Source organism: Azolla caroliniana, unplaced genomic scaffold (genome assembly GCF_043228905.1).
Source record: "Azolla caroliniana isolate FFs.n. ecotype wild unplaced genomic scaffold, voAzoCaro1.0.p SCAF_6, whole genome shotgun sequence".
NCBI classification, from domain to species: domain Eukaryota; kingdom Viridiplantae; phylum Streptophyta; class Polypodiopsida; order Salviniales; family Salviniaceae; genus Azolla; species Azolla caroliniana.
Window position 1 is genome coordinate 7,550,897 of NW_028230441.1, and position 25,737 is coordinate 7,576,633.

The 25,737-nt window shown below is 38.7% G+C and overlaps 4 protein-coding genes across 6 annotated transcripts; 1 reads left to right on the top strand and 3 right to left on the bottom strand.

Moving 5' to 3' along the window:
* Positions 1-4,413: 4,413 nt before the first annotated feature.
* Positions 4,414-7,496, top strand: LOC147862936 (protein NUCLEAR FUSION DEFECTIVE 4-like). The gene is made up of 3 exons (XM_087321345.1): positions 4,414-4,811; positions 5,586-6,433; positions 6,544-7,496. Exons 1-3 carry the CDS (start codon positions 4,479-4,481, stop codon positions 7,187-7,189), a joined length of 1,827 nt encoding a protein of 608 aa, XP_087177471.1. The 5' UTR covers positions 4,414-4,478; the 3' UTR covers positions 7,190-7,496.
* Positions 7,497-10,159: 2,663 nt separating this feature from the next.
* LOC147862937 (uncharacterized) lies at positions 10,160-13,670 on the bottom strand. Of its 2 annotated transcripts, XM_087321594.1 has the most exons (6): positions 13,415-13,670; positions 12,422-13,147; positions 12,112-12,204; positions 11,545-11,913; positions 10,771-10,941; positions 10,160-10,459 (listed from the first exon to the last, which is right to left on the bottom strand). In XM_087321594.1, exons 1-6 carry the CDS (start codon positions 13,661-13,663, stop codon positions 10,217-10,219), a joined length of 1,851 nt encoding a protein of 616 aa, XP_087177720.1. In that variant the 5' UTR covers positions 13,664-13,670; the 3' UTR covers positions 10,160-10,216. The 2 variants fall into 2 exon arrangements, with proteins under 2 accessions (XP_087177720.1, XP_087177719.1); XM_087321593.1 differs by having other exon boundaries at positions 12,422-13,670.
* Positions 13,671-16,663: 2,993 nt separating this feature from the next.
* LOC147862938 (serine/arginine-rich splicing factor RSZ22A-like) lies at positions 16,664-20,284 on the bottom strand. Of its 2 annotated transcripts, none has more exons than XM_087321005.1 (6): positions 20,125-20,284; positions 18,985-19,073; positions 18,343-18,607; positions 17,838-17,933; positions 17,531-17,713; positions 16,664-17,449 (listed from the first exon to the last, which is right to left on the bottom strand). In XM_087321005.1, the coding sequence occupies exons 1-6, from the start codon at positions 20,211-20,213 to the stop codon at positions 17,398-17,400; spliced, it is 774 nt and encodes a 257-aa protein (XP_087177131.1). In that variant the 5' UTR covers positions 20,214-20,284; the 3' UTR covers positions 16,664-17,397. The 2 variants fall into 2 exon arrangements, with proteins under 2 accessions (XP_087177131.1, XP_087177132.1); XM_087321006.1 differs by having other exon boundaries at positions 17,838-17,903; positions 18,337-18,607.
* A 1,442-nt stretch (positions 20,285-21,726) lies between these two features.
* On the bottom strand, positions 21,727-23,967 carry LOC147862939 (uncharacterized). Its single transcript, XM_087321162.1, has one exon. The coding sequence runs from the start codon at positions 23,965-23,967 to the stop codon at positions 21,727-21,729; it is 2,241 nt and encodes a 746-aa protein (XP_087177288.1).
* Positions 23,968-25,737: the final 1,770 nt, after the last annotated feature.

The window sequence follows — 25,737 nt, forward strand, 5'->3', positions numbered from 1 at the left end:
AAGCATCCTTTATTAACAACAATAATGGTATTGAAAAGTTCTAAAATTCCATATTATACATGCACGAGACATATAGCCTTCTCATTGATTGGTGAAATTGCAATCATGTACTTAATCAATACCCAAAGTTCTTCCACACACCTCTAAATATGCTCATGAGATACCACGTCAAAATCCTTCTCAACATCTATGAAGCAACAATAATGACTTTCTTAATTTAACAATTGAAGGGTGATAAGGTGGTCAACGGTATTTTCGAAAGCCAACTTATATGTTTGCCCCCTTACATTATTTTTCAACCGAAACACTTATCTCTAGTTCCATTACATATCCAAATAAATTTAGCAAAAGTGAGCCAACTACGATTGTCTATAGTCATTTACATTATTTGCATCTTCACCTTTATAAAAAGGTTTGATCCAATTTGTACTCTAGCTATAACGAATGTCATGTAACAAAAATGGTTAAACACAACATTTACCTACTATCTACTTTTTGTTTCCGTCCATTTGATCATTTTGGCCTTTATAACTTGAATATCTCTGGCCTTTCGAGAGGTCAATTTCTTGTGCCCTATGCACACATCCTCAATTGTAAAGGAAGTCATATGTGAAAGAGAACCCTAACATGCCATATTTCCAACATTTTATTGCTCATATAAGCTATTGCAATAAATAGGGAAATCCCTCTCAACACGTTTCCCTTTTAGGTTTGGAAAAATTGTTGAGTAAGTTCCATATTCTCGTTAGCCACCATGTGGCACTCGGTGGCATGTTGGGTGTTAGACAAAACTTGCATCAAAAATATTAAGGCAATGGTGAGAGGGTTCCTATGGTCGGGTAGAGACCATGAGAGGGCATCAGCTAAAGTGGCGTGGAGTTGTTTGATCAAGGCGAAAAACCAAGGTGGACTTGGGTTGGTGGATCCAGTTCACCAAAGTAAAGCTTTACTAGGTAAGCTACTTGTGCGAAGTTTACAACCTGGTCCTGAACTGTGGAAGTTGCTTCTTAGGGATAGAGCTGACCTTTGGTGTCCAAGGAATGGCGGCCCTTGGAAGGCAAAGATGTGGTGGTTGTTCAGTCCAGATTTTAAGCTGAAACAACCAAATAGCATGGAGGACAGGGTGGCCCGTGCCATAATGATGGCTTGGTCAAGTGTAAGAGATGGGTTGGTCTTAATGCAACCGAAAACATTGGAGGAACAACTCCGACAACCGTTATTTTGGAACCCTAGGATTAGAAACGAGGACGGCATGATGCTTGGACAGAAAAAATATTTGCCATGGGGCTGCATGTTAGGGTACAATGTTAGTTCAGTAAGAGAGTGGGATGTTTTCAAAATGAAGAGGAGGGAGGGTCAGTTTGGTAGCATTTCTTGTAGGCTTGAGAAGGTGACCCAACTGATAAATAAGGCTGTTGATGGTCTAGATAGGTTGGATAAGGAAGAGGGGGTCTGGTCTGGGTGGTTTGTAGGTGAGAGTGATGGACAAATTATCCGTGGCAAGTGTCCATCTAATGAATATCGTTTGTGGGGAAACCTAAGTGCTTTGTCCGACAATGGTCAGTGGTTGGCAGTGCGGGTGGCAGTGTTGGAAGGTAAGAAGTGGCAATTAAACCCAAACCCAGGGAAGCTAGATAATGATTGTAAACTATGGCTATTGGACAACAAGCCTCTACATGATTTGGAGTGGGATCCACTAGAGGTATGGTGGCAAAAACCGGGAACGAACAAACTGGTGGGGTTTTTTTATTATAGTACTAAGCTCGGAAGGCAAATCATTGGCTCCAAATCAGTGGGTGCTGCTCAAACTTGCAATAGTTGGAGGGATAAAGGCATATCAGATGACTTGTTGAAGTCGTTTTGGCGGAGACTATGGGCATCTGATATGCCAGAAAAAATCAAGGTGTGGTTTTGGCTTCTTAGTCATAAGGCGTTAGCGGTAGGGGAGTGGAGGAGGTCTCGTGGTGGGGAGGCTGGTTGCCTGTTATGTGGTCACTCTTTGGAATCGATACCTCACTGTTTTTGGAATTGTGCAGAGGCAATCAGCATTTGGGGTCGAAGTCTCAGGATAGTGGTAGCATGCGGGGTGAATGGGAGAGTTGTGTGGGGGTCCTTACAGGGTTTGAAACTAACTAAGGAAGGTTGGGCGGAACAATTAAATCCACATGGTCATGGTTTTATATTGCAGGGCGGCAGTGTATTCAAAAGTGTTGGAGTAGAACCTGGTACAAACTCTGGTTTTTTTGAGGAGATATGGATGTTGGTGGCATGCTTCTCGGTCTGGCACATTTGGACCAGACGATGTATGTTTGTTTTTCAGCAACGAAAACTCCCAAGCGGTGAGGTGTTGCTAAACATTTGGTTCGAGCTGGTATCTTGGCTGCGTGGACAGTACAACTCAATTGAAGGGAACTCGGATGCAGCAGACAGGGCTCGCTCAAAGTTTTTGCTGAAATGGGGTCGCTCTCCTATGATGGTTAATTCAGCGTCTGGTCCTAAATGGAATTACCAAGCACCAAGATGGTTGTTTCCGCCATTGGCTTCGTTGTGAATATGTGGTCACCATGGTGGTCTCTATGTAAAAAGAGGCAGCAGTGGGTTACTCTTGTTGTAAATAGTTAGGTGAGGATTATGCTGTTTTGATTATGGCTGTTCTTCGATGTAATTCTTTTGCTAACTAATGGGAAGTAGTGTTTTTTTGGGAAAAAAAAAAAAAAAAAGTTCCATATTCTCATATTTTTTTCAATAAGTATTTGTATTCATTCAAATACTTTTGGTGATTTATACTTGAGTCCATCCAAACTCGTAAGGTACTTTCAAGCTTCATCACATTCATTACCTTTGAACTACACTTCCAAATACCTTTAGAAGGTATGTGTTTGTCTAAACACACTTGAGAGAGAGAGAGACAGTTATTGACCTATATTAGAATTATGGCTTATCAATCAAAGTTGGCAACAAATTGAGTAACAAAAAGGCCTATATATATATATATATATATACTAATCGGTCTATTTAAAATGTAGCCTACCAATTAAATTTTGCAAGAACACGTGGACTCTTGGAAAAAAAGGACCTATAAAGTTAACACGTGAAAGACATTATTAAGAAGCTTTTGATGTTCATGGAAGCGACCACATTATGACCTTTGAGGACAGGAGAAGGGTCTTGTTGTTAATATGTGTGACCACATAAATTTTCTCTATGCTTTATATTTATCTCCTTCAAACACTTGTACGTACATACGTACATACATAACATACATGCAAATGTTCATACATACATACATACATAATTTGTTCAATCCCTACATTTAACATGAATATTGATTTAAATCAATGAGAATATTGAGATTTGAGCCCAACAACATGGGTAAATAAAAAATCCTCACCATAGTACGTAATATACTCGAATGCATTGGCAAACATTCGTTTCATACGAATGAAAACGAATGTGTATGCTATCAAAACATTCTTATGTTTTTCTTTTACATTTTTTACCTTAACTTTCTTACCTTAAAGTAAATTTTACCTTATAATAAATAATGAATACAAAAGTATGGTATTTACCATACTTCGAGGGTGTTCACCACACATGAATGATTGGAACGTTCGTGAATGCGAATGCACGTATGGTTCATACTATGATCCTCTCCAAGTGACAAAGAAAGAGAGCATTGTTTTAGGGCTATATCATATCAATTAGCCCAAATTTTTATTAATGTGTACGCGCACATGGGTTCAATATCAATACATATATGCATTATTTTACTAGATGCATCACGCCATAGCCAGATCGTCGAGATTGATGTTCTTGCCACTACGAAACAATCATACCGATTGAGCTGCAACCATAGGGACAAAAAAAAGGCAAATTTCTACACACATGCTCTCTCTTTTTGTCCAAACACATAAAAAAGACATCCTACAATCCATATAACTTCGCGCATAACATCGGCCCAAGATTCAAGTTGTTAGCCAACATAGTGTTTTTCTTTTACACCATCTAGTAGGGGGCGAAGATAAATGGTGGCTAGTCTTGAGAGAAGTTGTATGTGGTTGATGGATGGGTGTGTTTAGGGCCGAGCCTAGAGAGCGAGTATCATGATGCTGCTCAGGGACGAGTCCGGAGAAAGATACCATAGTTAGTTGGAAAGAGACCGTAGTTAGTTAGAAAGATAAATAGATAGATATGTGTGTATGTATGTATGTTATGTACATCCTTTTCTTCAAGGAAGGAAGTGTAGTATGTATTGGATCTCACACAATCACAACACATGTACATATAGAGCCAGATAAAAAGTGAACAATTCTGCAATGCTCTGTTCTCTGTTCTCTCTGATAGTGCCAGAGAGACACATAGAGAGAGAGAGAGAGAGAGAGTGAAACACACACACACAGATCTTTCTCTACCAAGATTGAGACAGGCAAGGAGATAGAGTCTGGCAGATAGAGAAGAGGTACAGAGAGAAGAGTGAGATGGATGACTCAAAGGCTGAGGAGACCAAGAAGCTGATCAAGTGGGCTGGGTTAGTGGCAGCCATCTGGGTCCAAGCATTTGCTGGGAACACATTCGCATATGCCAACTACTCGGCAACCCTCAAATCGGAGCTTGAGCTCAACCAAGTTGAGCTCAACTACCTGGCTCTCTCCAAAGACTTCGGCGAGAATGTGGGTCTCCTCGCCGGGATCCTGTGTAACCATGTCCCTCCCTGGGTCATCCTCTCCATAGCTGCTCTCGAAGGATTGCTCGGTTTCGGCTCGCTCTGGCTTGTCGCGAGTAAAACCATTGCCTCTCGCCCTCTTTGGCAGGTTCTTTGTCCCTTTTTCCTTTTCCCTCTTTGTGTCTTTGTTTGGTTTGGAACTTTTCTGTTTATATCTTTTTGTATGTTGATTTGTTGTTTTCTTTTAGAATGGACTTCTATGAGCATTACTTAGGGTAGCATTCACAGAAACTTAGGGTAGGTAAACATGAGAATCCCAAAAGAAAACTCAAGAAGGCCATGTCATGGATGATTTCTATTTCCTTAATGAATGGAGGTTGTGTATGTGTGGTGCCCGTGCTCATCTGATCATTAGATTCGTACCATATTGGGATATTGGAGGTTTCATTTGAGGGTTAATGGAGATGTTGATGTTGGAGCCAAGTGCCACTACATTTTAATACCAAATGTAAACTTCAAAAGCAAATGGGCATGTGTTATACCTGTTAATCTCATGTTGTCATAATTATTTGCAGCATTTATTATTCTGTATAATGCCAGTAAATGTCAAAAACTTGAATTTTCATGTGCTTTGACAAATTGAAATTCTCTCTTTCTTTAAGGTAAAATGTGAGTTCAAACAAGGGAAACATGTAATGCTGACCCTTTTTTTTTCTTCATATTCTACTTTCATGTTGGAACACAAAATATTTAGCATTTTGCGTATTCCATAATGCTATTAAATCTCAGTGAAAAAATGTGGCTCTTACTTTCTTTCACCTCTTTGTATGGAAATATGATAATATGTGTTCCTAGATTTAGTGTCATTTCTTTCATAATGCCACTAAATCTCTGTAAATCATGTGTGTGGTGGGTATTCCAGATGTGTGTAGCCATTTTTGTGGGCGGGAACAGCATGACATGGTTCAACACTGCTGTTTTGGTCACATGCATGCGAAACTTCCCAAAGAGTCGTGGCACTATTGTTGGGTTCCTTAAGGGTTTTATCGGCTTGAGTGGTGCCATTTTCACTCAAATCTTCATCTCATTACTGAGTAGTGATGGGGTCCAGCTACTCCTTTTCCTTGCCATCGGGCCGGCTCTCATTTGCTTTTTCTGTATGGGCTTTATCCGACCTGTGCCACCTGCTGGAGGAGCATCTTATGCTGAGATTGAGGAAGAGCATCGGCAATTCCACTTCATATATATCGTTTCCATTGCTCTTGCAATTTATTTGTTCGCGGTCGTCTTCATAGATGAGCTCTTCCCGAACTCTCTAGCTTTGGTTATAGCAGTTATTATCATGTTCATTTTTCTATTATCGCCCATAGTTGTTCCACTAAGAATTGGTCTCCAAATTGTATTCTTCAAGAAGAGTAGGGTTGGAGATGCAATTAATGATGGTTTCCTGGATTTAAGGATGAAAAGAGTGTCAGAAGAAAAAAATGCCGATATTCTCTTAGCCTATGGTGAAGGTGCGAAGAAGATCAAGAAGGGGCCTCGGAGAGGAGAAGATTTTGATCTCAAACAAGCACTTGTGAAAGCAGACTTTTGGCTTTTGTTTTTCGCGTTCTTCTGTGGAGTAGGGACAGCAGTGACGGCAAATAATAATTTAAGTCAACTCTCTGAGGCTCAAGGTTACACTGGCGTCTCCACGTTTGTATTGCTTTCGAGTATTTGGGGATTCATAGGGAGACTCGGAGGTGGCGCGCTATCAGAGTACTTCGTTAAGTACGTATATATTATATATTATAGTGTGTTTTCTCATCACTGTTTTAATTTATTGTTTGTTTATTATTTTTCCACTTTGTCTAATATGAGTATATATGTTATCATAACAGAGATAATGATCTATTTGGCTTTGAGATAATGGGCATATCGATCATTCCTCGACCTGTGTGGATTGGAATTGCCCAACTCTTAATGGTTGTTACTCATCTTCTCTTTGCCTTTGCCATTCCGAACACTCTTCATATTGCCTCATCTCTCATGGGTCTTTGCTATGGCATTCAAATTGCTGTGATCGTTCCCACAATTTCAGAAATATTTGGTTTGCGACATTTTGGAATGCTCTACAACTTCATTACACTTGCGGACCCCGTTGCATCATTTGTTTTCTCGACCCTTTTGACGGGAAACCTTTATGATCTCGAGGTATTCCGACAATATGGTATAGCTACATCTGAGCTCATATGCACTGGGGCACATTGCTTTCGTGTTGCATTTATTGTGATGGCTGGCATATGTGTGATGGGAGCTCTTTCATGTATACTTTTGACTTATAGGCTTTACCCAGTGTATAAGACACTCTCTGAACAGTTTCAGAGTTCTTCTTACACGTCTCTTCCCTCCGACACTTCTGCTCTGTCGCCCCGGTCTCCTGTTGGCTCATTTGCTTCTCTCCTTCCGACCTCTTTCTCATTCCCAAAAGTCTCTTCATCGACATCAATTGCACAAGAATACGTGACAGATGATGATCTTCATTGATGGATGGACGATCAGTATGTCAATTCGCACCTGACAATTTTTGCTTATTTTGTCATTGGAGCAAACCTTGACATGAGATATTTCATAAAAACCGTTCTAGATCTTTTTACTCCAAACATGAAATTTCAGATTTTAAAGTTACTACAACAAAGAGATGGAGTGAAGACATTTTTCGTATGTATTATGTACATTATTATTTTTACTTTGGTATTAACACAATAATACCGAAGAACCATGAGCAATTGCTCCCTATGCATGCTATTGCATAATGACTCAAATTAGCATACCTCTCTTGGATAATGATTTATGATGACACCCCAATAATTCCCTATGATACAATCTGCTTGTTCTTTTGAATAATTTTGTTGTCCTGAACATTATTACGAATCCAACATTTCATTTAGTCTTCATAATGGTGATGTATCGCAAGATTATGACATTTCACTTAATCTTCATAACAGTGATGTATCTCAAGATTATGTTCTTGTGTATCTTGATCCCCATCGCTACCAAGAAGAGCCACTTCAATTATGCCCACTTAAAACTACACGTTTTGGTTCCAAAAATTTGTTGCATGTTTCACTTCAAGAATAATTATCATCCATCAATGTGACGTACCGATCATTCAAAATCCACGTAGTCAAATGTGCTAGTAGTGGATGGTTATAATTATTTTTCAAAATGTAAACTTAAACAACCCAGAATGAAATTTACTGAAAACACTTTGAATGGTGAAAACCAGTAGATGATCATCCACAGAAAAAAAACATGGAAAACAAACTAGTTGAAATATTTATAAAAGGACAAACACTGCAATCCTCAGCAAGTTACACCACGTAGGAAAGTGAAGAATTTTGAGGTGAAGGACACTCCATCCTGGAAGTTGCATACTGACAACTGAGGAATATTGCAATTTTATATTTGGGATGCTGTCATTTCCAAATGCAGCTTTATAGATGGGCAGTTATGGTGAGCCAAACTGTTTAGTGCAATTAAGAAACTCATTTTCTGAAAAAGATAGGGAGGTAGAGATTGATTCAAGAGGATGTCCACTCATATATGTGAATACATATCTGTTTTTTTTATCAATTGGTGAAATGGTGGGAAACATTTAAACAAAACAGCTAAAAAATATGAAAACAAAAGAAAGTGCTCGTTCTTCTCATGAGTGATTATATATAGCTCTTCCAAGGAAAACACCAAGATAAGCCTAACATAGCATGAAAGTTTTTCATAGATACCACACAAATGGATGGGAGGATGTGCAAATTTGCATACAGATCAAAGAAAGCATATGGGAGGATGATGTTGAGTATGAGTAGATCAGATCCAATGTGTCATTAAAATACATACGGAATGATTTCAGAGTGTTCACTTGCAAAATTTGCATAACTAGTATGTATATGGTTTAGTGGTGATTGGACATTGTATTCGAGGGAATGATGAAGGTGAACAAGTGCATTTGGTTGTACAAACCAAATATGGCAAGCATTGATCTCTATGATCTCGTGATGGTATGTCCCATGTGTCTTATATCCTAGTGATTGTGGTCTATGTTTTTAGGATTCCTCTCTACACTCTATGGTATTTTGCCTATAGAAGTCTAGATAAATTCTTTTGGCTTTAGATGTTCAAATTGTGTCTTGCTTTGATTTCTGGTTGTTGGGAGGAATCATTTCTCTCAAATAGATCAATAGGATGGTCTTTTTTATACATCATATGCGTACACTTCCATGGGCTAAGCATGTGACTTGATAAGAATTTACAATTTGACCTCACACTTGCATGAAGTACATATTACAATGAGCGAGACTTTACAGAAACCATTTGGAGATTTGAATACCTGTAACACTATTACAACACTACAATACCTGTAACATAATATATAAAGATTTGATGAAAACACCAAAATACACCCAACATGTCACAATCCTCAGACTACTTGTCACAGTAATCACAGTTGTACTTACAAAGCTAATGCAACATATAAAGTTTTGGGGTAAGTACCAAAACACCCTTAACTGGCATATAAAGATTCGCAGAAAGAAAACACCACAATAGCCCTACTGTAGCTTTTTATGTATTGCAAAATGCACCTAAACTTGTTCAAGCATATTTACCTTGTCCAGAATATATATAGTCATACCCTAAAGTTTATCACTTTCCTACTTTTGTATCAATTAACTTGTTCCTACTGGTGTCTATTCTTACCGTTTAGGGCTTTTAAGTTTCAAATATCTAACCCTGTCTTTCTATGTATTTCTAAAGCTACAGAAGCCTTTTAGCCCACCTTAGAAAAGCCTTCTTTGTTGTGTGTGTGTATGTGTGTATGTACAAAGACAATACAACACATATCACTGAGGAAGGAATCTAAGCCTTCATAGAATACCAATCATAGAAATGGGATATATCACCTATAATCAGAACTTACATGAACAGTTCAGATAGTTTGAAGTAATCCTCTGGCACACAGTCTTCTATGAGTTTTGGTTATTAACTTAGCCTGTCACAATTTCTCTTCATCGTACACCCCTCTTATAAGTAGGCATTTATGGAAACTTAGAAAATGCCCCGCTTCCTTGGGATGTACACTTTCTGCCGAAGCAAACGACACATCAGAGAAATTCAGCAGTAATATTCATTGTTAGAATAATGATGATATCTGCCCATCTACATAATGAGGCAATTTTTTTTATTCTCATAGAACTGCGAGAATGCATTGAATTAGTGTAGCATGTGATTTTGAAAAAAAATCACATCATGAAGAAATTTTGAAAAAATACAACAACCCACTATCTTACTGTCTTGGGTTATCAGTCATCTTTACACAGCCATTTAGACATCTTCGCAAAGAGAATTCCAAAAGGCGGTCTCTACTATCCATCGTCAGGACTCAGAACACCTCTGTTGATGGAGAAAATGTACAACGCAAACACACAAGTCAATAAATTCATCACTCAACTTGAAGCAGAGAGATGGCCTCCTGATTTTCATGGAATCTTCGATTCAATATTCAGAGTGGCAACACTAGCACTTGGTTTCATGAACTTCCTTGTTCAAGTCAAATCCAAACGTGGGTTTGTGTAACATATATTGTAACTGTATTCTTAACTCATGAACAAGAGCTAGACATTCCTCGGTCGGAACAATCCTGGCAACTATAATGGCAGCAAAGTATACCTTCCTAACTGCTTCCACTTGGGAAACTTGAGACTCTGTATGTGTGCTACCCACAACATCAATCTGAGATACCGAACTATCAGGAATGCCCTGTAAAATGAAGCAAAAACAATATCTTCTTAAGTTTTGGAAACACTTGAATAGACGCCTTTCTAGTACCCGTGTATCACACATAACAAACACTTTTTACTTAGCATCTATCTACTATCATTTATTCAACCATTATTTAAATCTATCTGTTTATGAAGGCCACATGATATGTATAGGCCTTGTAGTTGTTGATCACTTTTAGTTAGTGCAATAAGAGGCTGGGCATGATTGCTGTGTGATTTGCATATAATGCAAAGTATCTAATGGTATTCACTAAATTAGCGGGAATGAACAGATAAATGAAAAATTACCTCCAATGCTTGACCACGCTTCCCTGCATTTATCTCCATCTGCCATCGTAGAGCTGCGATCTCACATCGTAGAACATTAAGCTCTTCCTCATTGCTTGCATTCCTTCTTGTCATCAATGCGCAAGTCTCTTCTGCATCATGCATGCGCTTTTGTATGCTTTCTATCTCATTCTACATATACGTAGACCAAAATTAGCAGGTATATGGATGCTTTTGAGCACTTTATTACATTATACATAAGTATAACATATAAAAGCTTCCATTCAATGGACATCAAATTCCTGTCGCCATCAGAGTATGGATTTCCCACATATGAGTTGACAAATTGAAAAAGCAAAAGAGAAGAGGGTACTTCTCATATTTCCCAGGATACAATGTTTCAACATTATAAGCTTTGGAAACAGCAGCTGCTACCTGGCTAGGTACACTAATCCTCTCACATACACAACCATAATACTAGGTCCTAATCTGCAAAGTGGGAAAACGCCTGAGACTTCTTGTGCTATATCGATCACCCTTAGGGTAAATAACACCTCTTTATTACTACCCTCCACAGGAATCAATATGTAATGGGGAAATGCTTAAAAGTCATCATGATGTATCTAATGTCCGCCATCTTGGTAAAATTACACCTCTTTTATTTAGTGGCAAAGTGAGAATCAATATATTGGAAAGATCTAGTGCGATAATCACACGTAAAATGACACGCCTTAATCCACTGTGTAGAAATTAACTGCATTGTGATCTATAGATCATTCTTAGTGTAAACTTCACCTCTTTATGCTGGAGAAGCTCCCTTGCTGATGCCCATTGCATATCTTTTTCGGCTAGTTGCCGTTGTAGCTCTTCGATGTGAGCAGACAACCTTATGACTTCAGAATTTCCATCACTGTTTTGCTTTGCATGTTGATAGCAAATTTCTAACATTCCTTCTCGAGTAGCAAGCCTACGCTCTAGCTCTTCGACTTGACCTCGAAGCTTAACTATTTCCATTTCATTATCATCATTAGGAACTCTTCGAGATGATATATCCTCAACTGTGACTTTCCTTATAAAACCACCTTTCTGAGCCCCAGAAGTCATAGTATCATCAATGCTATTTTTTCTTCGAGAATTCTTTAAATTCCTCATCCAATTTGCAACCTGCAATTAGTTTATATAGCAGTTTATTATGTGCAATGAAAGAATGTGATTTGTTATACTAGCAGTCGTTGTTTATCCCTTCTCATGCATGCTTACACAATTAGAAGTTAATTACAGCTACACCGCTCATCAGCTTCTAATACTGTAGTTATGTGGATGACCAATAATAATGATGATGACCGCGTTCTTCATTCCTACCTTCTTCGTTTGTTCATCTCTTGATGGAGCTCGAGTATAAACCATGGCAGCGTGGTGCTGAAAGTTCCCTCGGCTACCATCCTCAGACGTTTCCTGATACCACAAATTCGAAAAGGTAAAGCAGCCAAAAAAGTAAAGGAAAGAAGCAAAAGAGCAAATTTGCGGTAGCTGATAAAATGACAATGATGGTGATACATTGTGACCGATGAAATGAAACGGCAAGCATCAAATGTATTGTGAGATGAAATGCCAATGAACTAATCTATTGTAATACTAGAAAAAAAAATACACAAGGTCTTCAGCTAGATACCATCAGAGATCTGATGAGAGGAAACATTTCTACGAGGTTCTGATATACTTCGTTCTCACTCTCATTTGGATTCTCAGGCTTATTAGAAAACTCTTTTGGCAGTGGTTTTGTGTCCGTTTTTTTACTAAATACAGTATTCTCCTTCCAGTCATGGAAAGGAAGATTTTGAGGTCTGTGAGAAGAAGAGGAAGAAGAGGAAGAGGGATGCTGATCCAACTTCATATCGGATAAGTTCCGGCGAGCTTGGTAGACGTGGAGATCTGAGGATGTTAAACGCGGTAGATTACTCATTCGACAGGAGCCTGGGCTTCTCGAATATCTATGGAGACGACAAGAATGAGAGCTGAGAGGAGAGTCAGCCTGCCTTTGTTCTTGTCCTGAGCTTCTGTTAAAGACAGAAGAAGACGAAGAAGGATATAGAAAGCTCGACTCTTTGTTGGCTATGTCAGACAAGGAGGGAGATCTTCTGCGCCATGCTAAGAAGTCGTGAGGTAGAAGGTCTTCACGAATGCGAGGACGAGAATATTCACCATCGCTGCAGCTAGAGCTGTCAGCAGAGCTGTGTTCCTGTTGCTTTGGTCTAGAATCACTAATAAGTTTTTGTGTTTCTTCTGTTTCCTGATCCTTTTCTCGTTCTTCCACTTTCATTATCCGAGTTTGACGAGGCTTCTGCTGCAATGGCGACTGATGAAAGCGGACAGAACTATTTTCTTCGTCTTCCGCTTTCTTTATGAGCGTTCTGCGAAGCTTTTGCTGCAACGGCGACTGGGAACAAGGAAGAAATTCTTCTTCGCCTTCGTTCTTCCGAACCACATGATTTATCATACTGCCATGAAGCTTTTGCTGCAATGGCGACATATAATACCTGGGAGAAAATTCTTCTTCTTCTTCTTCTTCTTCTTCTTCTTCTTCTTCTTCTTCTTCTTCTTCTTCTTCTTCTTCTTCTTCTGCTTCTGCTTCTGCTTCTGCTTCTTCTTCTTCTACTACTACTACTTTCTTCTCTTCCACTTTCTTTATCAGAGTTCCTCGAAGCTTTTGGTGCTGTAATGACGATTGAGAAAAACGAGTATAATTTGATTCTTCTTCCTCATCCTCATCATCCTCATCATCGTCTTCTTCTCGTTCTGGTTCTCTCTCGGATTCCTGTGTCCTGATCACAGTTCGTCGAAGATTTTGGCGGCGCGATGGGGGATCCGCAGGACGTGGAGAGGGGGGGAATCTGGTGAGGGGTTCATTCTTCATTGTGGCCATGCATGCATATGGGAGAACAGAGAGAGAGAGAGAGAGAGAGAGAGAGAGAGAGAGAGAGAGAGAGAGAGAGAGAGATCAGAGGAAATGAGCAGAGCAGAGCAGAGATGGCAATGGTTCTCTCTCCCTCTCTGTTGACTCAGTTCTCTCTGCGTCGGCCAAGAAAATGGGGGGAAATTTCGAAAGACAAAGATGTTGTTGCATACACAAAACAAGGAAGCAAAGAGAGAGAGAGAGAGAGAGAGAACCCCGTCTTCCGTCTTCCGTCTTCTGGGGCGACTTTCCTTCACCTGTTGTTGGATATGGCGGGCTTTTGTGTACAACCCAAATATGAAGAAGGAGAAGAAAGAAGATGGTGAATCCTGATGATAATGGGGATGGATTCATGTAAGGAGAATTGTTGAGTTTCTTGATGTGTAGATTCTGCCGCTCTATATGTAGTATAATGCAGCATTGTTGATACCCCTAAGTTGATACCACTCCCTTAGCCTCCTCTATGTCCATTTTGTTATTACCTAACCTAAGCTACCCATAGACACAACATCGACACACACACACATACACGGATTCGAGATACCATTATTGACGATGTCTCCACCCAAGATAGACTAGATTTAGAATGTGTTGTAAGAGAACACAAGAAGTATGGGTGGGATTCGAAAATGACCATTGGTCAAGACACTGAGATCACTCAAAGTCATCATGCATCAATGTTGTGTTGAAGTCAAGGTCTAACATCAAGATTGATTGTGTGTGTGTGTCGAGAATGTATCTGGAAGCCATTTATAGTTGGTTGTTCAAAATCTAGTTGATTGGCGATTGGTGAATCACCAACTTCCCCACTTCAATTTGTAGCATTGGAAGATATTCAACATTAGCATCCAAAATGTGTTGGTCCTGAACACTCTTGAATTGAATGTTGCATCATGATTCATCATCAATAAGTGGTTTTATGATATTTTGGTGCATCATTAGGCGATTTAGCAAGCACTAGGAATGGGGCATCATTCTTAATCACAACAAGTGTAAAATAGGGAATCAACACAATGAGGATTGGAGATACACAATTATGAGGTATGTGATGGTGTGATTGTTGTGTATCGACTCATACTATAATGTGGTAAGATCAGGCCATTACACCATCAAGATTCAACAAGAACAAGTGGACTTGTCCAATGTAACCCTAGAAATCACATTGTTCAAAGATATGCTCTAGCCAAGACATGTGCATCCATTGATGGATTGAAAAAAAATGGGGTCTATGATGGTTAGTGTGGTTTACACATTCAAATGCAACGTTTATGGTATACATGTGAAACTTCAACCTCCAAACCTATTCAAAGATGCTGGCATGGCATTATGTGCATGCACAAGAATGCAAGGTTCTTTCACAAAAAGATAGAGCCAACTTTTGTACTTACAACTACATGACAATGTGAGATATTGACATGCAAAAAAGCCTCATTCACTTAATCTTGTCATCTCTTGAAAGATTGCATTTGAACTAAATATTTTTCACTTAACATCTTTTAGGCTTTCACTTCCTTCCAATGCAAACAAACATGACCTCATGAAGGTGATTTTATAAGCATGAATCATTTTACTTCCTCCAAACCTATGACCTTAAGAGATGGTTATCATGTATTAAGAAGCATCAATGTGTTTTGTTTCTTGACATGGAGAAACGTCCAATTTTGTAGTACTGAATTCCTTGAGTAGACGACCAAAAATTATCCATATTCAAAATTACTTGATTTTCTCAATTTATTATCCACACAAAGACATTTGAGGGTACAAACCAGAAGTTAGTTACATTTAGAAAACTAATAAACTCAGCTAGTATGATATATACCATATATGTGTACATGTATTATCCTCCAAAACAACTTGCCTTCCTAATAATCCATTAGAACCATCCAGAAGCATATAAAACTCGTTCCCCTAGTGAAGTCCACAAAAAGATGCAAGAACTGTTTTTTGTAAAGAAACCGTACACTACCAGAAAAAAAGTGAAAACAGCATAGGAGATTGTTCACAATGACAGAATTATAAAGGAGGGTATGGCATTCCTTCGAAGACATATATGGTTGGCTACCTTTAACACAAGGTTTTATGAAGACAAAAGGTCTGTCTTATATTTAGTGATATAGTTATATGTGTAACTTCTTAAGATATATTTATAGACGTAAGGGTTAAAGTCGCACCATCCCTCGAAGAAAATGCCTTGGTGAGAAGTGATGAATAGTTAAATACCTTAGCAATGGTGAGGCATATTAGGTAGGATGGAGGACATATGATGGTATAGATTTGTCTTTGCAAAGAAGCCGTGAGCAAGAAAAGGCCACCTTAGGATATCATTTATAGAGAGACAAGATTTATATTTAGTGATATAGTTATATGTGTAACTTCTTAAGATATATTTATAGACGTAAGGGTTAAAGTCGCACCATCCCTCGAAGAAAATGCCTTGGTGAGAAGTGATGAATAGTTAAATACCTTAGCAATGGTGAGGCATATTAGGTAGGATGGAGGACATATGAGGGTATAGATTTGTCTTTGCAAAGAAGCCGTAAGCAAGAAAAGGCCACCTTAGGAGATCATTTATAGAGAGACAAGAACAGTCTTCTCTTCGACGAAGATGCAAAAACTGTCATTTACCTGAGGATGTGGAAGATACATACATGCATATCAGCATCTTCGTAGGAGACTTCCAAACACATAGACCTTGCCTTTCAAGACAAAGCATTCAATACTACCCCCACTGAAGAGAAGATGGTAAACAAAGATGGAAGATATCACAGATCTGGAAGCTGATTAAAAAGCGTCTATGAACAGTGTAGATTAAGGACAGAATGAAGAAGAAAGGAAGGGATCAATTTGTCTTTCCAAGAAGCCACAAGAAAGAACATAAAATGATCATTGTAGGATGGTAGGAGATATTCTTGACGATGCAAGAGAAACTGTATTTTCCTCGAAGATCATAAAGCAACCACAGGGAATAATATAAATTCATTGTAGAAGATATTCATGAAGATGCAAGAAGAACCGGCTTTTCTTTCAACATGTAGATGCTAGGAGCAGAGGTACCATATGCATCCTCGTCATAGAAGGTATTTCAATGGGAAGTTGCCTTCCTATTGATCTCCTTTGAAATAACATATGCTTAAATGAAGAATGAAGATTGCAGACTTTGAAGCTGATTAACCCTCTTTTAGGAGTAGCGATGATGATGACGGTGATGCAGTATCTTAAAACCATTTTAGAGGCAAAAGTTCCAAGCAGAAGCAGAAGAAGAAGAAGAAAAAGAATGAAGAAGCAGCAGCAAGTGAGAAGCCATACCACATCGATCCATGGCAGACGCACACCTCAAAACACAACAAAAAATCCTACATGAGCTTTGTTTATGTTTGATTCCACAACTTTCTACAATTCTAAATAATAATAATTAAACAATAAGACTGAAGCGCATGTATATAGGTTAGGCTGAATGAGTTTGAAAATCAAACCACGCAGAGCAGAGACTTATCCATCATCTGAGCTTACAGTATTCTGCCCAGAGCTAAATGAAGATAAATTTAGCAACTCTGATGTTGGTCATTACTCCTGAGATCTAAATCCGGTTGCAACAAAAAAGTCCAGCATGCATACTATGATGCCAAGAGCATGTTTGTCATATCAAGAGCGTTCTTAGCATTAATTGTGTGACAGCTGAAAAACATACATTCTCATCAAGGGCTGATGCTTCTCTCAACACGGCGCTCCTTTACAAGAGGACTCCTTCTGATAAAATAACCATGCATATAGTTAAATAATGGTTTACAATCTTATACAAACATAGGTTAGTTGTCAAGGCAGCTATACCCATTAGCAATAGGAGAATCTTTGTAGCTTGTTCGTCGAGGAGCTGGTGACCGACTCAAACTTCGTTCTCTTGGAGGAGAATAGCTTGGTCTCGTGCGTATAGGTGACCGACTCTTCCTAGATCCATAAGCTGCAGGGCTCCTGCGGCGAGGACTTGCACCGTTCCGGCGGGGACTTGCACCACTATGATACAAAGCACACAAAAACATGCATTTCTACTACTGGCCATGTTTTGTTTTGTTTCAAAAAAACATGATATGGTATAACAAAAATGAATGAAAGTCCAATGCAATATTATATATATAACCTTGTGCGAATAGGTGACCGACTCCTTCTATATCCATAAGCACCAGGGCTCTTGCGGCGAGGAGGACTTGCACCATTGCGGCGGGGACTTGCACCACTGTAACACAACACATACATAAATATTCATTTCTATTGCTGTGGTGTCAAAAGAAACTGCCATTTCCAAGGTTTTATTTTTTACTATGGCTTCTTACAAAAACGACAGAGATTGCAATCCCATTTGGATCGTGGGACATGATTCTCAAAGAAGATGCAAACTCCAAAATCAATGTAAAGTACAAAATGGTGAGGTATCAAATTTCCTAAATATTACCAACAATTTTATGAAGCGACAAATATTTCCTGATGGCTATAGAGCCTAGGATTTAGAGAATGTATGAATATAAACTGAGCAATTGAAAAAGGTTGCCGAAAAAGTCACATGAAATCTAAAAGATTTTGTGTCACATAAATAATTGTAACTTATTTTGAGCATCGACTTCTAGCTTGATGGTAATGACATATACCTTCGTCCATAGCTTGGGCTTCGGCGATAACGGGGGCTCCGGCTGCGTGCTCGAACTCCACTACCGAGGCCTGTGGGTCCAATGCGTAATCGGCACTCTCTTGCAAAGTGGCCACCCTCTCCACATTCATAGCATTTCATATCATCTCCTCCTCCACTACCACCACGGCTCCCACCACGAGGGCCACCACCACCTCCTACTCCACCACCTGCACCACCACCTCCACCTGAACTGCGAGAAAGCTCAACTCTCCATCCACTTTTTCCTGATTATTTCCAAAAAAACATTATAGGAGTACTAACCAATATTGTAATAGAAACGCATATTCATTATTCTGAAAAAATAGAATTGAAACACTAGGCTTTATACAAAGAATTAAACTGAAATTTGAAGAAAGATTTAAGCAATATTAGAACAAATAGGTTATTCACATTCCTGAACTAACACTTACATTGTAGAGTTTAAATAAAGATGTCAGGTTTTGGCCTGATATTGAATATTGATTCGTCAAAGTCTTTCACCAATATTAACACATACATTTTCAGGGAAGAATAGAGAAAAAATGAACCAGTCGTAAAGCAGAAAGCAACCTGAAATTTCAGGTTTAAATAAGATATAGAATTTCTGATTGGCATTTTATACCATTTAATGCTCGAATGGCATCATTTGCATCTCTACGGTCCTCAAATTCCACAAATGCAAATCCAGGAGGCTTCCTTGCAACCCAAACGCTGCAGAGAAGAAGAAGTACATCACTTTTACAGCACAATCAAACAGCTCACAGAAATCAACACTCTGAAACCCTCCTACGAGCAATTGTTGATCTTTTCATTTCCAAATTCATTCTTTGATGGGGGTCCAAAGGAAAGGAACATCGGACCACATGATAAGCACAAAAAAGATGGAAAGATAAAGTTTAAAAACTGGAAAAAATAAATCTGGCCAAGATACTAGCTTATCTACAACCCCCAAAACTGTGTCCTAGTTCAACTACAATTCTTCTTGCATATCGATTTGGTTTTGCTAAGACCTTCAACATCAAAAGCTATGATATTCAAAAACTTCACAGATGCAAGCATTTTTCCAAATATAGGTGGATATTATAATATCTTTATAGAATTTCGTTCTCAGATGTTGATCTACTTCTCCTTCTTTGGAGAATAGTTTTAATCAGACGCACAACTGTTTGCCATAAACATGTTGCTCTCCAATGCATATCTCAGAACAACGCCATTAACGTTCACATGTAGAACTTTGAAAAACTGTGATACATACTTCATCATCAAACTCTTATTTTAGGTTTTCATTGTGGGAAGCAGGATATAATTTTTTATGGAAACTCTTACCAGATCAACATTTTGTTCTCGGATGTAGACCTTAGAGCATTGTTATAGAAATTTTGTCCCTGTGTAAGTTATTTTATTGCCTAACTCTAATCAGACACAAGAAAGTCTATCGTCCGGTCTTCTGTCACAGACGAAAGATCTTACAGAATATCCTTATTAATCATTTTCGTCTCTGGAAAGTGGACAGAGAACTAAAGAACAGGAGAAAAAACTTGAAAGGAATTCAAAAAGAAATAATAGAGAAAAAAACAAGGTCGAGACACATATCAGCTACAGATCTGACAAATCTATATTTCGGAACGAAGAAGAAACAAGGATGTGATGAATGCTATTCCTACCCCTCCACAAAACTCGAGAGCTTCTGAAAACAACGAACTACGGATCTGATACAAAGCGGAGGGAGATGAAGAAATGATAGAAGAAACATTAACCGCACCTGCGGAGAACGCCGTACTGTCTGAATTCGTCTTCGAGGTCGCGTTCAGTAGATCGAGGATCCAGGTTCCCGACGTAGATACGCGACATGGCGGAACACTAACTCTTCTCCTTCTCCTTCTCCTTCTCCTTCTCCTCCTCCTCCTCCTCCTTCGTCTTCTTCTTCGTCTTCGTCTTCTGTGCAGAAGAACCTTAGTTGTGTGTGTGCGTGTGTGTGTGTGTGTGTGTGTGAGAGAGAGAGAGAGAGAGAGATGATAACTAGGGTTAAAAGAAACTTGATACACAGCTTCAATGAAATGCCTAGTTTTTGTTATTTCCATGCATGCCCTCGTGCTGGCCTCTTAAGAGATCCATCCGTCCCTCTGTCCGTCCCTGTGTGGCTCGGACACTCAGATGACGCCCCATTTATTCGGGCATGTCGTGAGAGAGATAGAGACAGAGAGAGATGATAACTAGGGTTAAAATAAACTTGATACGCAACTTCAATGAAATGCCTCGTTTTTGTTATTTACATGCATGCCCTCTCATTGGCCTTCCGAAGAGATCCATCCATCTGTTCGTCCCGGTGTGGCTCGAACACTCAAATGACGCTGCATTGGTTTGGCCATCACGATGCGTACAATGTACTTGTCGTAGATCCAACGTCCATCCCAACGTGACGTATCCTCGCCTGCATCTCACCATATGACACCTCTAGAAACGCCACCCGTTCTTGTTGGTGCTCCGACCTGCCTGAGGGGTGCTCGTGTCTACCGTCTGTCCTTCCTCCTTGATGACAATCTTCACATTCCCTCATTTACAACCATGCCCCCTCCCCTCCCCCCAAATTTCGTAATTTAATGTCGGCTTCGTCATTAGTACGTAGGGATAGAATTCTCGTTGTTATAGTAACTTTTGTGTATGAATGAGCAAGTCAATAAAGTTGGAGTGTTGATACGCATGGTCGACAACTAGGGATGCATTTAATTGTGGCTAGGTTTTGGAGGACATTATTAGCTATAGTGTGCACGCAATTGCAACTAATAACCTTCATGTCGCCCTATGAGAACTAGACCATATAAGGGGGGCCATGCACAGTTTGAGATAATGTATGACCATATAAATTCACTTCCCCAAATGATCGTGTATGAGAAAAGCATACAATACAAATTCACCTACCACAAAAGCTAGTGTTGCAAAAATTAAGGGTTTAGGGTTTTAGGTTCGAATTGAGTATTTGAAAGGGATTCTATGCCCATGGTGCACAATTTATTCGTCGCAAAATGGATTTTCTTACCAAAACCTCCTTAAAAATACTTGAGTTTCTTGTACAATAGAATTTGTGCATTTGCGGCGTTCTCCCTACACTCTCATGTGCTCTATTTGTTCTTTTTCTCCTTTCTCAAAACCTAGATACTTATTGTTGAGATATCTAGCTCAACTAAGTCTACTTGTTTTAGTCAACCATGTAACTTAGTAGTTACATACAGTGTTGCCTTTTGACGGCTAACATTGCCTGTCATGAGAACGGTATTCCAAAAAATTTGCCCGTCAAATTGACGGTTTGTCAAAAAAAATGCCCTTCAAAAAGTAAATACATCGAATATTTGTACGAAACAATATATTATATCCTTCTATCCTTTGCATCTTTCCAAATTTCATGTACACGATCCCATTGTATTTCTTCAATGCGTGGCCCATTCAATGAGACTCGCATTAAATCATCTAAATGCTCTATATTCAATCGATTTCTTTTCATCTCTTTGATGAGATTTTGCTTAGAGAACCCTCTCTCACACGAAACTGTGCTAGAAGGAATAACCAAAGTAGCTTGCCATAATTTCATCAAATGAGGGAAACTATCTTGCCAATCCTTCATTTTGCAAAACATACGCCAAGCTTCATGCATAGTATAGCCTTCACAATTTAAACGTAAAGTGTCAACAAACCTATAGAGTTCCATTTCACAAGCCTTTGCATCATGTGAAATTTGAGGACATGCATTGACATCAACATTTGGCTGTAAGTGAGAAATCAAAATTCCCAACCATGTCTTTGCTTTACTATCCCTAATCACATCATCATCTGCATAATGGCATGGGCTGAATAATTTTGCTGCATTGAAGAGGCTTAAGTCAGGGAATCTTGCATTTAGTCCATCAATAACATTTTGCACATAATTTTGAGATAGTTTAATACAACTTTCAAGTGATCCATCTATAAATGGCCTCATTCCCTTAGATTTTGCAATATTGGGATTTGGATCATTTTGACTTGCTTTATCCATAGGAATTTGTTTGACGTATAGTTCATGTCTATATGTAACGCCATCTTTATCCTCTATTTCCAAAAACCCAACTTTAGAACATCTTAAGAACTTGGATAAATACATTGTTCCATCCGCAAATGTGTCATTTCTCAAGAAAGACCTCCGCAAATTAGAAATTGTAATATCAATTTCTGCACCAATTGAAGTTACATCCAAATTCTCTTTTTGAAGTTTCAAGCTCAAGATATTCATCAAATGCAACACATCAGCCATCATACAAAAGCAAAATTGCACACTATAGATACAAGCTTTATTATACCACTCGTTTAAGTTCTCTTTCTTCCAAATAGTAAGTATTGCAGGCATTATACTCACTAGTCTTTCCATGACTTGACCACGTGACAACCAACGAATATTATGAATTTGTAATGGTCTATGAGCATCCAATTGCATTTGTTCCAAGAGCTCTAAAATTTCATGTGTCCTTTTGGTACTATTGTTAGCCCATGCATATACCTTATTTGCAATTTTTTCTACAAGAATGAGCTCAGGGATATCTTTAGATACATCTGAAATAACCAATGCTTCTCTATGAGCTATACAATGTACACCAACCAAATTTGGGATATCATTTTTCATTAATGTTACTGTTCCAATTTCACTACCAATCATTGATGATGCACCATCAGTTGCCAATCCGATCAACTTGTTCATGTTGAGGCATCGATCGCCTAATAGATGCTTAACATGTTCATATATAGTTCTACCTTTACCATTGGGAATTTTCAGCAAACCCATATATTCAGTTTGCTTAGGCCCACAACCACCACATTGCAAATATGTAACATACATAATGAGATGCAACTCTAATCCATTGTCAGTACTTTCATCTAGCATCAAAGAGTAGTATGGGGAATTTATTAGGTTTGAGCTTTGAATTTCTAGAAGATATTTCCCGAAGGCAACCAAAAATTCATATCCCCCATATCTACTAGTATAAGATATATAATCATGTTGCTTAGGCATATTAGGCACCTCTAGTAGCACAGCCAAATCACATAATTCTTGGTATGTAGCGATAGACAAATCTTTTTTTGCAATAAAGTACATGAGTTTCATTGTTGTTATGACCTTATTTTTGTTAATATCATCTAATTGTGATACATGCTTTGGGATGGACATTGCTTTCCCTTCAACATCACATATCCACTTTGATGCACATAATTTATGACCACTTGAGTTGACATGGGTCAAAATTGCATCAAGTTGCAAAGTAATGCATCCAGAACCAAGACCCCAAGGCCCAGGACTAGCGTATTTCTCACACCATGCACATTTCATTAATGTTTTGTCTCCTTGCACAATGCATCTTATCCATGGGAATTTATCTCTCCATGCTTCACGGAATTTTCTCTTAGGCTTTTCTTTAGTTATATTAGAGGAACAACTCTCTCGAGTTAAACTCTCTAAATCAGTCCCAAACATATCCATATCCTCATTTAACTCATTGTTTAGATTTATGTCATTGGTATCGTTGGGTGGTTTCCATGCAAACATCGGACTGATGGTTCGTTGGTTTTTTCTTTTAGGAGCCATAATTATTCTGAATAAGAAGAAATGGGTCATGTAAGAAAAGATCATACCATCAGTTCAAAACAATCACTAGCATCATTAAACCCATACATATTAGTTATGACCTGTTGGGCAATGAGATTTTACATGAATATAATTCCCAAACTTTTGCCCTTAAAGAGGAGAGCAATACTAGTTTTGATGGACTAGTAAAAGAATTTGGGTGGATCAGAACAACAAGGGTTTGAAGTGGAGCATCGGGAATAGGAAAAAAGTCAATGGACGAGGCTCAAACTCAGATGTTAAGGTGTGAATGGGGGGGGAGTCACGTATTAGAATTTAGAACAAAAATACGAAGGGTATCAGCTGTAATTACGTGATACTACACCAAAGGGTATTTTGTAATAATATTAACCCAATAACAGATATTATTCTTCCAAATTCCAAGAGGAAATATTTTCCTTGAATTTATTTATTTATTTGTTGGTTTGTTTTTATGCTGTTTGTATTTTCGTCACTGCGAGTTGGACAGAGCTTGAAGGTCGAGAATAAAAGAAATAAAAAAGGAAAAGAGAAATAGAGAATAAATGTAATTTCTCTCTTTCATCTTCTTTTTGACTAAATTTTGCTTCTTTAGTTTGCTTGTTTTGGTCTAAATTTGGGTCTTCTATTTATAGAGACTCTCACCATTAGGGTTTGATCTATCGTCTCAGTTCCTTGGATTGAATTTCTAGAGATTTCTTTTCACCTATTTACAACAAACTATTTGTGAATTCTCGAAGAAATTTCATCGTATATATATACCTATATTATAGCTGGAGAAATCAAAGGGTATAGAAGAGCAAAAGGAAGTAGGGGAAACCAACATACTTCAAAAACTGGAGAAGAAAAATCAACCGGAAGAGCAAAATCTCCAGCCAGTGCCTAATCAAGAAGCTGCTAAACAACCAGGTTTTAATCAATATGGCCAAACAAGTCAACAAGTTGGGTATGGTCAACATCAACTCACGAGCTATAACCAACAAGAATCTGCTCCAACCTATGGGCAAGGGGGTTCCTTTCAACCAGGGTATCCCCCTCAAGAGGATTCAACAGGATCTGGTGGTTCTTCTCAAGGTGGTTATGGACAACTTCAATCTGGATATAATACTCAAGGATATGGTACTCAAGGGTCGTTGCCAACTAATTATGGACAACCAAGTAGTTATGGCCAACAACCTTCTAGCTATGGAGCTTCACAACCAGGATCAAGTGCATTATATGGTAGTCAGGGGCCAATACAACCCCCACCAAACTATGCTATTCAAGGGTCTATTCCTCCACCACAATCTGGTTATGCTCACCCTACCTCAGCTCAACAAGGCTATGGAAACTCGACAAGCTATGGAAACACTTATGATGACCATTCTCAAGGCACTGCTCAGCATGTATACAATCAAGGTGAGGGGAAAGGTGGTGTTAGTACTGGTGGTTTGGATTCAAGTAATGTGTCTGTTGCATCTGGCGTGGTCTCTTCCACTACAGAGGGCTGAAATCAAGTAGAGAACTTTTGGTTGCAATTTGGTGGAGTGTCATCCTCTGCAGAGAGTTGAATGAAACCTATGAGGTACTAATGTTTATTTAATCATGGAGATTGTGTTTTTGTTATCTAAGACTTTGCTTCCGTTGTGGAAGAGGTCAGTACATTTTGTTGTTTCTTTTTCAGTGCAAATGTTATGTTCCCCCCTCTTGTTTCAGTTAGTTTTTAAGTGACTATTTGAGTAATGACAATCACAAAACTATTTGAGTAATGCA